Raw genomic sequence first — 13,058 nt, 5'->3', positions numbered from 1 at the left:
TTATCAGTAAAAATATTAGCAAAATGCACTTGAAGCACCAAAAGTGAAAGTACTCTTTAGGCAGAAAAATGGCCCCCCATCAGTGTTTTAAAACATTTAAAGATTAAAAGAATTAGAAAAAGAATCAGGTGAACCCCATAAGAAAACTGAGTGAGCACAGCAGGATAGTAGAGAGAAATTACTAGACACAATAGTTATCTATGAATAAGTAGGGTAAGATAATGCAATAAAAACACATCCACTCATATACCCATTATATCTGCAAATATCAAGATATATGGTAGTGTATCATACTGTGTCATCTGCACCGTTAGATCTCAAGATTGTAAAGGGTGGACACTATCATGCTATGCAATTTAAACATAATCCCATTTAGACTGAATACTGTTGAGAAGCTGCAATTGTTGAACGTGTTCTGTTAACTTTATTTCTGACAGCATATTTATGGTTCTGTGTTGAAGGATCGCATTACATTTTGAGATTGTGTGGCCAAAACCCCCCAAAAGATTGTGCTTTCATATAACCCAGACTTAAATCTGGATAGACACCGTCATTGTATCCATCTTAGATGGTCAGCCACACAGATGTAACCAAATCTAGTTCAGAGACTGCTGACACAATCTGAAAGTTAAATTTAGCATTAAGCCTCACTCATTCTGGTCCCCGTTATAGACCCCTCACTCTATAAACTGCTGATACTAACAGGTCTCGGTATCAGTTTCTATGTCGTACACAACTGTCTTAAGACCTGTTACATTTTTTGCACCCATCAATTGCATTGTAAATCAAATTACTTGAAATTAACAACAAACAATGAAAACAGTTAACAGACTCCAGTGCATTTTATTATGTTTGCTCAGATATTCATTAGAAACAGCCTGCATGAAACCAATCATAGCAGATATAAATTAAAATGTCCATGATAGTATTGTTTAAGATTATATTAATGCTAATACATTTCTGCTGAAACCACAGCAATGCTTTATTTCTTTTTAAAATGTGGCCTAATATCACCAAATAGTGTGTTCTCTCCCAGCAGATTTTAGTTAAAAAGCTCCCTAAGCTAGCTTTCAAACAGAGCTTTGATTACATTTTGAGAAGATGGTTGGAGAGAAAAGAAAAAAAAAAAAATCCCGGCAGGAATTGTGGTGAGATATGATGGTGAGACAGCCCCTCTCACTTGACATGGACAGTTCACTCTCAGTCATTAACTTTCAGCCACACCAAATGGAGCAGGTGGTGACAGAGACAGCTAAGCTTGACACACCCAGAGGCACAGGATGTCTTTTTAGAGCTGGAGCGACTGTGAGCCAGAGCTGCAGACTGTGGTGAAAGAAGCTGGAGAAAAGTGTCTGAGCTGGGCACTGTGCTTGTTTCACTATCTCTGTGGTGGTCTTTCACATGGCTTTCACTTTGATCTGCTTCATCTTCATCTGCTTCTTCTCAATCTTCTTCTGCTCTCGCCGCTGGGCTGCTTCCTGATAAATAACAAAAGGGGGGGAAAAAAAATGAATGTATATGAGACATAAATCCCAACAGTGAAAATGAGATCTATACTCATGTGTGTGCTTTTCTTTATAATAATTTGACATTTTAGGTCATATGCTGATTTGCTTCTATGCTGAGAATTAGATAAGAAGATTTATGCAGCTCCTGGGAAACCGTTCGAAACAGCTATCCTGGCTCTATCCAAGGGTAACAAAATCCACCTAACAACACCTCTAAAGATCAGTTAACAAATTATGTAGCTTTGTTTAATCCGTACAAAAACTCAAGTGTGAAAACTGCTATCTCTTGGCTGGGAGCAGTGATTTCTTGGCGTCTCCAGTTTCATTTTTACACTTTGGTTTCTATCCAGATTGAAACAAACAATATAACATGTAAAATTTAGCTTTAGAGGTGATTGATTTTGTTACTTTTGGACAGGGACAGTCTTGCCCCCCTTGGCTTCCAGTCTTAATGCTAAGCTAACTCTCTGCTGGCTAAAGCTAAATATTTACCGTAATGATGCAAATGTTATCAATCTTCTTATCTAACTCTTGGCAAGCAAGAGTAAAAGCAGATGTCAAAATATTCCTTTAAATATTTTTTGTGGGGTTTGTGTGTGGCATTTCTGATTTCTGACCTCAAGACGACGTTGTCTGTCAGGGTCCTCCTCATTCATGATCCTCTCTTTCTCAGCCCTCTTCTTCTCCTCCCGGCGGGTCTGGGCTGCCTCCTGACGCTGAGCGTGAGTCTGCTTCAGGAAGTTCTCCTCCACACGGGCCCGGTTTCTGTCTGCTTTCTGTTTGCCCTAAATATACAGGGAGGATGAAAAGACACTGAAATTTAAAAGCACAAAATACAGCAAATAAGTGAGTGGTTATTTTGATGCGTTATAAAAAAAAAAGGTACCAGAGCAAAAGAATTCTACTCACCTCTCTGTTGAGACGGAGTTTCTTGACTTTATCGATGCTGTAGATCACCATGTTCATGAGAGGGAGCAGAGCATCCATGTCTTTGGGAGAGGTGTTGCCCATGCCAGGCACTACAAACACACATTAATTAAACACACTAGTAAAATCAAATGATGTGGCCATGAGGTATAGTGAAGATTGTTTCATATAGAAGACAAAATGCTCACCATTAAATGTAAACAGCAGCGTCTTCTTGGTCTCAGGCAGCTTTAAGGGCTGACCCTCCCTGACAAAAACACCACAAGAACTTTTAGTACCATGTAGAAAATGCTAAATAACTCGCATGTAAGAGGCAAAAAGATTTAAAAACAAAAGCTTACTCTTGCATAACTTTTGGACCAGAAAATTGGTCCGAGAAATGAATGGACTCAATCTTGTCAGCATTGTTGGTGATATAATGCACCATCTAAAAATACCAAAAACAGATACAGACACATGAGAGCTGTAATATGTTGTCAGCCAAATCAAGAAACCCCATTCAGTACTCTGCAGTGTCTTTTTGTGGTAATACTGTATGTGAAATAAGCATAAAAACACTACCTTGTTGTCCATCACCCCATCTGTGACTTCACCCATCTCACTTAGAATAGCCAGGGAGTCTGGGAGCCCATACTTAGCCCCAGACTTAGGCTTGTCCCCGCAGAACTCACTCTATGGAAAAGGAACAAAAATGTATACCAGGTATACAAGTTGTAATAACTAAGTAGGTAAGCAACAGAGAAAACATTGTCAATGGGCAAAACTGTAAGAGTGAACAAGGACTACAAATAAAACAATCCACGTGTAGTAACAACAGTACTGTATAGTAAACATCATTTTGATGTGCACAAGTTGTGGAGGATATTTACCAAGTCCTGCATCTCCTTCTGAAGCCTGGCCATGGCCTTCTTGGTGCCAACAGCAAACACAAAAGTGTCCATGTCCTCCTCATTAAGAGTCACTTTGATTTGCTGCAAACAGACAGACGCTGTGGGTGAGACAATGATTGCAACTACTACTACTTTTCGAAGCACAGTCCAGCGCATCTGTGCTGTGCGATAAACATTACAGACTCCACAAAGAGTTATTTGAATTGATATTTGACTATTACATACCACTTGATCACAGATGGGCCTCATCATCCTGGCCAGAACATTGAGCAGGTCCTGCCTCTTCAGAAACTTGAATAGACCACAAGGAACATTACACATGACTGTATGTTTAACACACAGACACACCAATATATGAAAACATTTTACCTATACCTTAAGTTGGATCAGCATGCCTTCACAGCACACACGTCCCGAGCACCAAAGGTTGTAGATGTGCTCATTTTCCTGATTCAGCTTCCCAGTGCTCACTGCTTCTTTACTGGTGCCATCGTCACCTGGACATGCAAATTATTGACACAATATGTGCTTTATATAGACTGTCACCATTTAATGCATTTGAACCAAGGACAAAGCACAAGCATATGCAAGTAATATTTAATACACTCACCCACTAGTGCAAAGTTGCTCTCTAGAAGTTCTCTGTGTGAGTTGAACCAGGCCTGAGCAAGGCGACTGTTCTTGTTCTTGCCAATGATGTAGTTCATGATGTAGGCCAACAGGCCAGTCACCATCAGGATCTCCATGTAATAACTCTCCCAGCTGTTTTGCAGATGTGCAGGAACCTGCAGAGAAACAGCAAATAGTCGTAAGTATTATAACGGGAGTCCAATGCATTTTTTCAAAATACATGATAATATACCGGCCAATAGTTTTTGGGTTTTGTTTTTTAAAGTGACCAAGATACATACTGAGTGGGACATTTTACAGTTGAAAAATTAAGTGCTCTCTGGTGGACAAACTATGTAATGATGACAACGTTTCTAAAATTCCTCAAACCAAGTTTGGCATTTCTGTACCGAAATTTCTTGTTACTTGTTGGCCAATATAGACACGATATATCTGCAATAAGCTAATAAGCTAATATTGGCCAATATATCTATCTAGCTCCAATTAGTATCAATGCAAACGAAATAATGGTAAATTAGGCTGAAGACAATTAGTTGCCTTAGGCTACAATTTCAGTGTTACATAGTGAAATTGTGGGAAAAGTTAATGTAAACTGCATCCTCGCTAACCAACACAATTCAGCAGCAGCTACACAACAGTGGAGTAATCTACTTTAATTTTTCCTCGCATTAGCCTCCCTAAGCTGCATAATTGCATTTTTAATACCATAACACACAGATAATATATTAAGCCCTATAGGGCAGCATCCCCCAAGCATAAATGCCTTTACAGTAAAATGTATCTTTTGCAAGCAACAGAAATTGTTTGCACATTCAGAACCTGGGAAAATCACAATCAGCAGAAGGTAGTAGGTGAGAAGATTTAAGCAATAAACCCGGCTTACTGTGTGGATTATGAGGGGATCCTTCATGGAGTGGCCTGTCTTCTCCATGTCTCCAATCCCCTCAAACTCCTCCTGGTCATATTTGCTGTACATGTCTTGATCCTAGGGAGACATGGAGTTGAAAGGGCTTTGCTACAAATCTGTATAAATGAATATAATACTATAAATGATCAAAAATGATATATGCATACTGTGCTAAAGAATTAAGCTGTCAATAAAAGGAAATGTACCTGTGTCTCTGAGTCCTCAAAACCATCTTGGCCGTCCTCCAGCTCCACAGTGGCTTCATCTTCATCTTCATCCTCTTCAGGCTGCGAGGACGGTGAGACACGAGGCGGAGGGGCAGTTTCTTCCTCGGCCGCTGGATCATCGTTCATGTCCTCAAACTCAGCAAAGTCATTGTCATCAAAGTCTGCTAGGTCCTCGCCATCATCAAAGTCATCATTGTAGCGTCCCTTGGAGACAGGAAGGGCCAGGAGGAGCAGCAGAGCTGGTATCAGGAGGAGATACGCACTGCGCATAATGGGACCTGCACCAAAGGGAGAAAGCAGACTGAAACAGAGCTCACGCAGGCAGAGAGGAAAACATGTAAATAAGGGTGGTTTAAGAAGTGACAGAGAAGGTCAAATACAGACGTTTTACATGCCTACTACAAACTCTAAACATTATGAAAGAAAACTCTTACACACCCTTCCAAAAACAACTGTAGGGAAATGATGTGTCTCAATCACTACATGTCGCAACTTGCAAGTGCAAGTTATTTGTGATTAAGCTGTTGTTAAATGAGGTCTGCCCTAATATTATAGTCTCTAGAGTACTTCGAAGCATTACATGGTATAAGTAAAAGAGGTATCAGTTCAAGCCAAGAACATTACACTATTAACGTTACACTACTTGTACACAAACAGCTGCACCTCCAGCCACTAGACCATCCTGAAGTTTGTGTATGACACCACCCTCATTGGGCTCATCTCTGGTGGTGATGAGTCTGCCTATAGGTGGGAGATTGACCCTCAGGTGACCTTGTGCAGCCAGAACAATCTGGAGCTCAATGCTCTGAAGACAGTGGTGATGGTCGTGGATTTTAGAAACAGCCCAGCCCCCAGGCAGCACTACTTTTTGTATTAGTGTTATTATTTTGTATAATTGCAATTTTTTAAAAATATCTTTACTATATATATATCTTTATTTATGTGTACTGTTAAGCACAAATATATACCAAGGCAAATTCATCCCATGTGAAAATGTACCTAGCAATAAACCTGATTCTGACTCTATGCCGTGTAGATATTTAACATGTCAATCAAAATTGGGCAGAAAACATCTGTCTTGACTGTTCCCAGGGGGCCTCTGGCAATGACAGTTACACTGTGACAGAGCCCTGGTTAAACTGGTACAAATTACAGTAAACAACTCAGTCCCTGCTCTCACTGTGGGTAATCACGTGACAAATCCCAAAGAGGAAAAGATACCTTACGGACCGAGACTCGCCAGAAAACAATGATTGCGGAAGAATAGGAAAGGTTTGAGAAGTAACGTTATTGGGACACGCTGTTTACTGTCATTCTCGCTGCTCACATCCAATGCTGTCACGGTGTCATTGTGAATAAAAGTGATGCAACGTACAGACTATGCTCGGTCAAACTTAGGGAGCTGTGGGAGCATATGCGTTTGAATCCGGTGAATATTCACCCAGATATTATCGCTAGCTCAACTAACTTCAGCCAACAATCAAACCTTTGCTTGCTAACTAACAGGGGCTATGTCTGACTTTCTACGTTTTTTTTTTAGTGGCATTCATATCAAAACTAAAAACGTGCACTTACCTAATGACATATGTAGGATTAAACCACAAGCCGTAGTCGAAGTAGCAGACCCATCCCCCCCGCACTCACTCACTTTATAATTAGCTGTTTGCTAATCTGGCATTAGCATGCTAACGGTGGCTAACTAGCATGGCACCTTGTTGCTAGCAACCAACCTGATCCTGAACGGAAAGCAGCCTTTTTCTTTTTTCTGTTGAACACTTATTAAAAGTTGTATCAAAACAAAACGAATAAGAAGCTTACCTGGAGAATTACTGACAATAAACGTAGCGCTGGTTGAGCTGAACTGCCCTTGTAGTGATGTTAACGCCTGAAGTGCACGGCTCTTCTTCTTCTTCTTCTTCTTCTTCTTAATGTTTTTCATTGCGGTTGGCAAACGATGTCATGGCGTATTACCGCCACCAGCTGGACTGGAGTGTGGATCGGGAATCTAATCACACATTCACCAATTCTTATAATAAATTAAAGAAAAGAAAATGAGAAAAAATAAGTTCGTTCTCCCAAGATACTGAAACAACAACACACAACAACCTAGAATTTCAGGTCACACTTTATTTTGTGGTGCACTGATAGGACATGAAAAGCTGGATGCCTACTTTGTATTAAAATAGAAATGAAAATGAAAATTAGAAATGATTCTTTATTGTTATATTTGCCATATTAGACCCAAAATACACTATACTTTATTGTTACAGATTGTCTAATTATAAGCCAAAAAGGATCCCAATACACAATTTGATCATGGTCGCTTGTCTTCTTAGTCATAGTCTTCACAGTGCTTTTGCCGCCTTTATTGTGGTCTTTATTTCTGTTAATTTTAAGCTTTGAATTGCCTTGTTACCAAAATGTACTGTAAACCTGCCTTGCCTTGCCTTCAGACTGAGATTTTACACACAAAAACAAACATGATTGGAAGAAGTTTAAACTAGACAAGACCACTTACAGCATCAACATATATGCCTATATTTCCTTGTTTACAAACCACTCCAAATCAACCTAAAGTTACGTTTCTATAAGAGAAACAAGTGCTGATTTTCTGTTGGTGCATGGAAAACATTAATTCAGTGAGGGTGGACAAAGTGGTGGATTACAAGTACCTGGGAGACAATACACTGGACTGGGCCAAGAACACTCAAGCCCTCTACAGGAAGGGCCAGAGCCGTCTCTCCTTTCTGAGGAGGCTGAGGTCCTTCAACATCTGCCGGACATGAATATGTTGTATGAGTCTGTGGTGGCCAGTGCTATCCTGTTTGCTGGAGCCGCAGGTTGAGACATAGTCTATTAATAGTGGACATTAATAGACTGCAAGGCCAACGACGTTGTGGGGGTGGAGCTGGACTCTCTGTCGGTGGTGTCAGAGAGAAGGATGCTATTCAAGCTCATAGACATTACATTTATTCATTTAGTTGACGCTTTTATCCAAAGTAACTTACAGAGGTCGCACACCTCTGGAGCAACTAGGGTTAAGCGTCTTGCTCAGGGACACAATGGTGGATGTCTCATAGTGGGAATTGAACCCAGGTCTCCTACACCAAAGGCATCTTATCTATGCGCCATCACCCCCCCAGACTGTAAATAAAAATCAAGCTACATGTTATCTTGGACAATGACTACCACTCACTCCATGATGTGCTGGTCAAACACAGGAGCACTTTCAATGCAAGACTCATCCCTTCAAAATGCACCACAGAGCAGAGAGGAAGTCATTCCTTCCTGTGGCCATCAAACTATTTAACTCCTCCCTCAGAGTATCAGGCATTCGGACACTAGTCATTAACTGGAACTTGTAGTGCAATAACTGACATATGGTGCAATATTCTCTGTCATAATACTTATGTGCAATACTTTCTGTTTCATTACTTGGGTCCTCCTGTTGGAGCTGGAATTACTGTGGCTTCTGGCACCAGACTTGCCCACCAATGGATCCTCATTAAGGATTTTTAATCCATCACTACTAATCATCACTACTAGCACTCATCTTTGTTTATTATTATTACACTAGTCATTCCTGCTATGTATTTATCATTGCGCTTCTGTTAATATTGCATTATACTATAAATTGCTATTAATAATTACACCTCTGTTAATACTGTGTAACAGTGTAAATGTCCACATTTATTTTCATTTATCATTATATTCACACGCTGCCTCCTTATTTATGGTTTCGACTGACTTCTGAAACTGTAAGTAGTTGCAACCTTTGTCAATTCCTCAATCGCGCACTGTCTTTCATATCAATTCAGCAATACATACAGGAACTGATTCTGGAAGTGAAATTGAATTGAATTTCAATTGAATTTGGAATTTAATAGATAGATAAATAGATAGATATATATACTTTATTTAATCCGAGGGAAATTCAAGTATCCAGTAGTATACGAAACATACATACATTAAACATACATTAAACGTATATTAAAATAAAATTTAAATTAAAATAACTTATAACACAGTAGCCACAGTAAAACAGTGCAAAACAGTAAACAGTGCAGATGGAAGTAAACAGTACAGGTGGAGGTAGAAATTGTTCTTTTGTCTGTTGTCCTCCCTGCCATGACTAGGAGCTGTTGTACAGTCTGATGGCCAGGGGGATGAAAGAGTTTTTAAGTCTGTTGGTGGAGCTGGGCTGGGACAGCAGTCTGCCACTGAACACACTCCTCTGCCCGATGAAGTTGTTGTGCAGAGGGTGGTGGGCGTTGTCCAGTATGGACAGCAGTTTGTCCAGGGTCCTTCTTTCTGCCACTGTCACTAGAGAGTCCAGCACTGAGCCAGCTCTCCTCACCAGTCTGTCCAGTTGACCGGCATCTCTCTTCTTGCTGCTTCCTCCCCAGCAAACTACAGCATAAAAGAGGACGCTGGCCACCACAGACTGGTAAAACATGTGCAGCAGGTTTTTGCAGATGTTGAAGGACCCCAGCCTTCTCAGGAAGTACAGACGGCTCTGCCCTTTCCTGTGGAGAGTGTCCATACATACACATTGAATGCATACACATTGAACACAAGAATTGAAGGTGAATTGAGTGTCCATGCCCTCTAGTGGCCATAGTGTGTAATTAGGATAAATTGGACACAAAACCTCAATCATACTTCCGGTGTTGTGGTTGAGGTGCATTCACTTCTCAGAGTGCAGGCACAACTGAGCCCAACACCTGTTCAAAATGAAACTCTCACCAGACAAGGGGGTGTAGTTTCGCAATCAACTTTTATAACACATAGGTCCATATCAGTAAAATAAAAATAAAATGAAGAGACACATTACAAAGACACACAGTACAGAATTTCTCTGGTTACATTTTAAATAAAACTTTTATTTTAGTAATGTGTGGCAGTATATAGGCCCTGGACAGGAATTTCTTATGCACGAAACTTACTTATAAAGTTATTTGTTAAATATAACACAATGCAAAGTCATAGAAATGTGGGAAATTAAAATGTTTTACATAAAATAAAATAAAACAAATGACTGACACAGTTCAGAAAAATTTAAGCATAAAAACATAAATACGAATCATCTGACAATTGTGGTCAAATGTTTCTTTTTTAAATATGTATTTAAGACTTTTCGCATTTTAAAGAATATTTTCATGTATCAGGGTAGTTTGGTGGTGGAGTGGTTAGCACTGTTGCCTCACAGCCAGACGGTTCACAATGTTTCTTAAAAGAAAATGATTTGAAGGTGGTACAGACAGAACTGTAGAGTCATCACAAAACAGGTCATTTGAGCTCTAGACTCTGAATTAATAAGATCATACTTTATATTTAAATCAGATCATTTTAGTTGATGCTTTTATTTAAAATTGAGACTGAAAGTGTTTTGGTAGAGTTCGGGGAAAAGGTGACTCGAAAGGAGGTTTACTGTGGGACATAATGTAAATGCTCTGTGTAGCGCCTTTCTGACCACTACACAGCATTCATCATTCACACAGAAATTAACATTCACACACATTCAGCGGTTCAGTATCTTGCCCAATGACACTTCAACATGCAGCCTGGGGATTGAACTACCAACCTTCCAATTAACAGGCATCCTGCTCTACCTCCTAAGCCACAGCTGCCCTTGGTATGTAAGTGAATACAACCTATGCAATGTTTCAACTGCCAGGTGTTTGGACATGTAGCTAAAGTATGCAAAGGAAAGAGAAAATGTGCTGGATGTGGCGGGAAACCTGAATATGGGAAGTGTGGAAAGGGAGTGAGTCCCAAATGTTGTAACTGTGGAGGTAATCTCAGCGTTGCATATTGGGGATGTGAGGTGTTGAAGCAATAGGTGGAGGTGCAACAAATTCAAGTAAAGGAAAAAGTATCATATGCTGAGGCCGTTAAGATGGCAGGAGAGAATAACAAGCATAAGGAGGGAGGATGTAGCAAAGAGAAAACAGCAAGAAGAGAAGAAGGCATGGGTAGAGAAGAAGAAGTTGGTGACATTCATAGCAGGAGTGATAAATGCAACATGTGAGATTATATCTAAAACTGAACGGATTCAGGTCATAGTAAAAGCTGCAGTGCACCATTTAAATGATAGGATTAAAGTGGGAAGAAGTAAGAGATTAACTCAGTATACAGTGAATTCAAGAGACAGCATGTGTGGGTTTATAGTACTAATACTCCATCCATCGTCAACCGCTTATCCTGCGTACAGGGTCGCGGGGGGCTGGAGCCAATCTCAGCTAACATCAGGGGAAAGGTGGGGTACACCCTGGACAGGTCACCAGTCCATCGCAGGGCATAGTACTAGTACTAATAATTTTAATTCTTCAGTGGAACGCAAGAGGTTTAATAGCTAAAGGGCAAGATTTCAAACAGTTTATAGTTAGTAGGGGGGAAACCAGACGGTTTTAACCATCGAAGAATGTTAAAACCAAACTTGGATTTTGTTCCACGTAACTGTGAGGTGAGATAGGATGGAGGGGGCAGGATTCCTTACAGGATTTTAGGGATGGTAAGAGAACAAGAGTACGTGGTAGTGAAAGTGTGGGCTGAAAGGACAGAAGTAGCCGTTGTGAATTATTGATCCATGCAAAGAATAGAATTAATGAAGCTGGAAGAGATAGAAGGGCAGAATAGTAGTAATATTGTTTGGTGTGGAGATTTTAATAGACATAACACATTATGGGGTAGTGATAGAACAGTCACAAATGGCCAGGTGATAGAAGAGTTACTAGATGAAAAGAATTTAGTATGCTTAAATGATGGCGGTAACACAAGGATAGATATATATATACAGTACAAGAATCTGTGCTAGATCTCACATTGGTATCAAACCAAGTTTGGTGGAAGATAAATATGGAAACACCACTGTTCATAGAGAGCACAGGGGGGAACTTGGGGAAGGTTAATTGGGAGAACTTTCTTGATGTAAGTGATAGATATTTAAGTCAGATTCATGATGGGATGAACATAGAAACACTGGACAGTAAATTAAAGCAAGGCATAATATTGGCTGCATTAGAATCAATTCCTAAAAGTAAAGGCAGAACAAGGTGGAAAGTTGTACCATGGATGATGGGAAATAGAAATAAGGCACTTAAACTAGTTATAAGAACTCATAATTTTCAACATTTGATTCAGTACAAGCAAGCACAGGCAGTAGTAAGGAGGTCAATAAGACAGGCAAAAAGGACACAATTGAGGAAGTATTGTGATTCTATCGGAAACACAACTCAGGTTGGGGAGGTGTAGGGGATTATAAAAAGGATGGGGGCATCCAACAAAAAGGGTGCTGCAGACATGCTGGGAGAAGGAGACAACACAAAAAACAAGTTTTGGGTGGGTAGCGGATCAAATGATAAAGAGATGCAAGATGATAAAGAGTTTGCCGCAAATGTGGTGTGGCCTATCAGATCTGTCTGGGAATTAGAAACACCGTGTGTAGATTTGGAATTTAAGATTAAACACAATAATAAGACTGCTGATTGAACTAGTGTATATTATAGCTATAGGGACAATAAGTACAAGGAAAGTATTCAGATTTTCACAGATGGGTCAAAGGACACGCAAACAGATGCAACAGGTCTGCAGTTGTTGTTCCTAGGTATCAAGTGGAACTTAGCAAAAGAACATCTGATTGTCTGAGTCTGCCTGGACCTGCCTTGTGATGTATTATTTATGAACTCAAGAATAGCTAGGTAGTGGAAAAATGTCATATTCACGTGAGTCCCTGCACACTCGGAAATTCAGGGAAATGAGAAAGCAGATAAGTTGGCAAAAGAAGCAGTTAAAAAAGGAGATGTTGAAGTCAATATTAAATTATCAGAATCAGAGGGGAAAGGGATAGTGTGTAGAAGTGTAAATCAACAGAGCTGAGATAATGCAACAAAAGGGAGACATTGACATGCAATCTAAAGCAGAGTAGGCATATCAAGAAGTAGAGGAGCAAAGAGGAGAGAGCAGGTGA

At 40.0% G+C, this 13,058-nt stretch overlaps 1 protein-coding gene across 2 annotated transcripts; it reads right to left on the bottom strand.

Annotated features, from left to right (window-relative positions):
* Positions 1 to 820: 820 nt before the first annotated feature.
* Positions 821 to 7,051, bottom strand: ccdc47 (coiled-coil domain containing 47). 2 transcript variants are annotated; one of them, XR_005442827.1, is made up of 13 exons: positions 6,908 to 7,051; positions 5,069 to 5,367; positions 4,839 to 4,940; positions 3,936 to 4,110; positions 3,701 to 3,822; positions 3,551 to 3,616; positions 3,305 to 3,406; positions 2,997 to 3,107; positions 2,777 to 2,862; positions 2,624 to 2,682; positions 2,418 to 2,527; positions 2,126 to 2,321; positions 821 to 1,478 (listed from the first exon to the last, which is right to left on the bottom strand). XR_005442827.1 is itself a non-coding variant. In XM_038705927.1 (13 exons), exons 1-13 carry the CDS (start codon positions 7,026 to 7,028, stop codon positions 1,398 to 1,400), a joined length of 1,602 nt encoding a protein of 533 aa, XP_038561855.1. In that variant the 5' UTR covers positions 7,029 to 7,050; the 3' UTR covers positions 821 to 1,397. The 2 variants fall into 2 exon arrangements, 1 of the variants encoding a protein (XP_038561855.1); XM_038705927.1 differs by having other exon boundaries at positions 2,126 to 2,293; positions 6,908 to 7,050.
* Positions 7,052 to 13,058: the final 6,007 nt, after the last annotated feature.

This window comes from Micropterus salmoides, unplaced genomic scaffold, assembly GCF_014851395.1.
Source record: "Micropterus salmoides isolate LMB-PRFRI ecotype aquatic unplaced genomic scaffold, ASM1485139v1 Ms_hic_scaffold_10, whole genome shotgun sequence".
Lineage (NCBI taxonomy): Eukaryota > Metazoa > Chordata > Actinopteri > Centrarchiformes > Centrarchidae > Micropterus > Micropterus salmoides.
The sequence above is the reverse complement of the archived record's forward strand: the minus strand, read 5'-3'. Positions and strand labels throughout refer to the sequence as shown.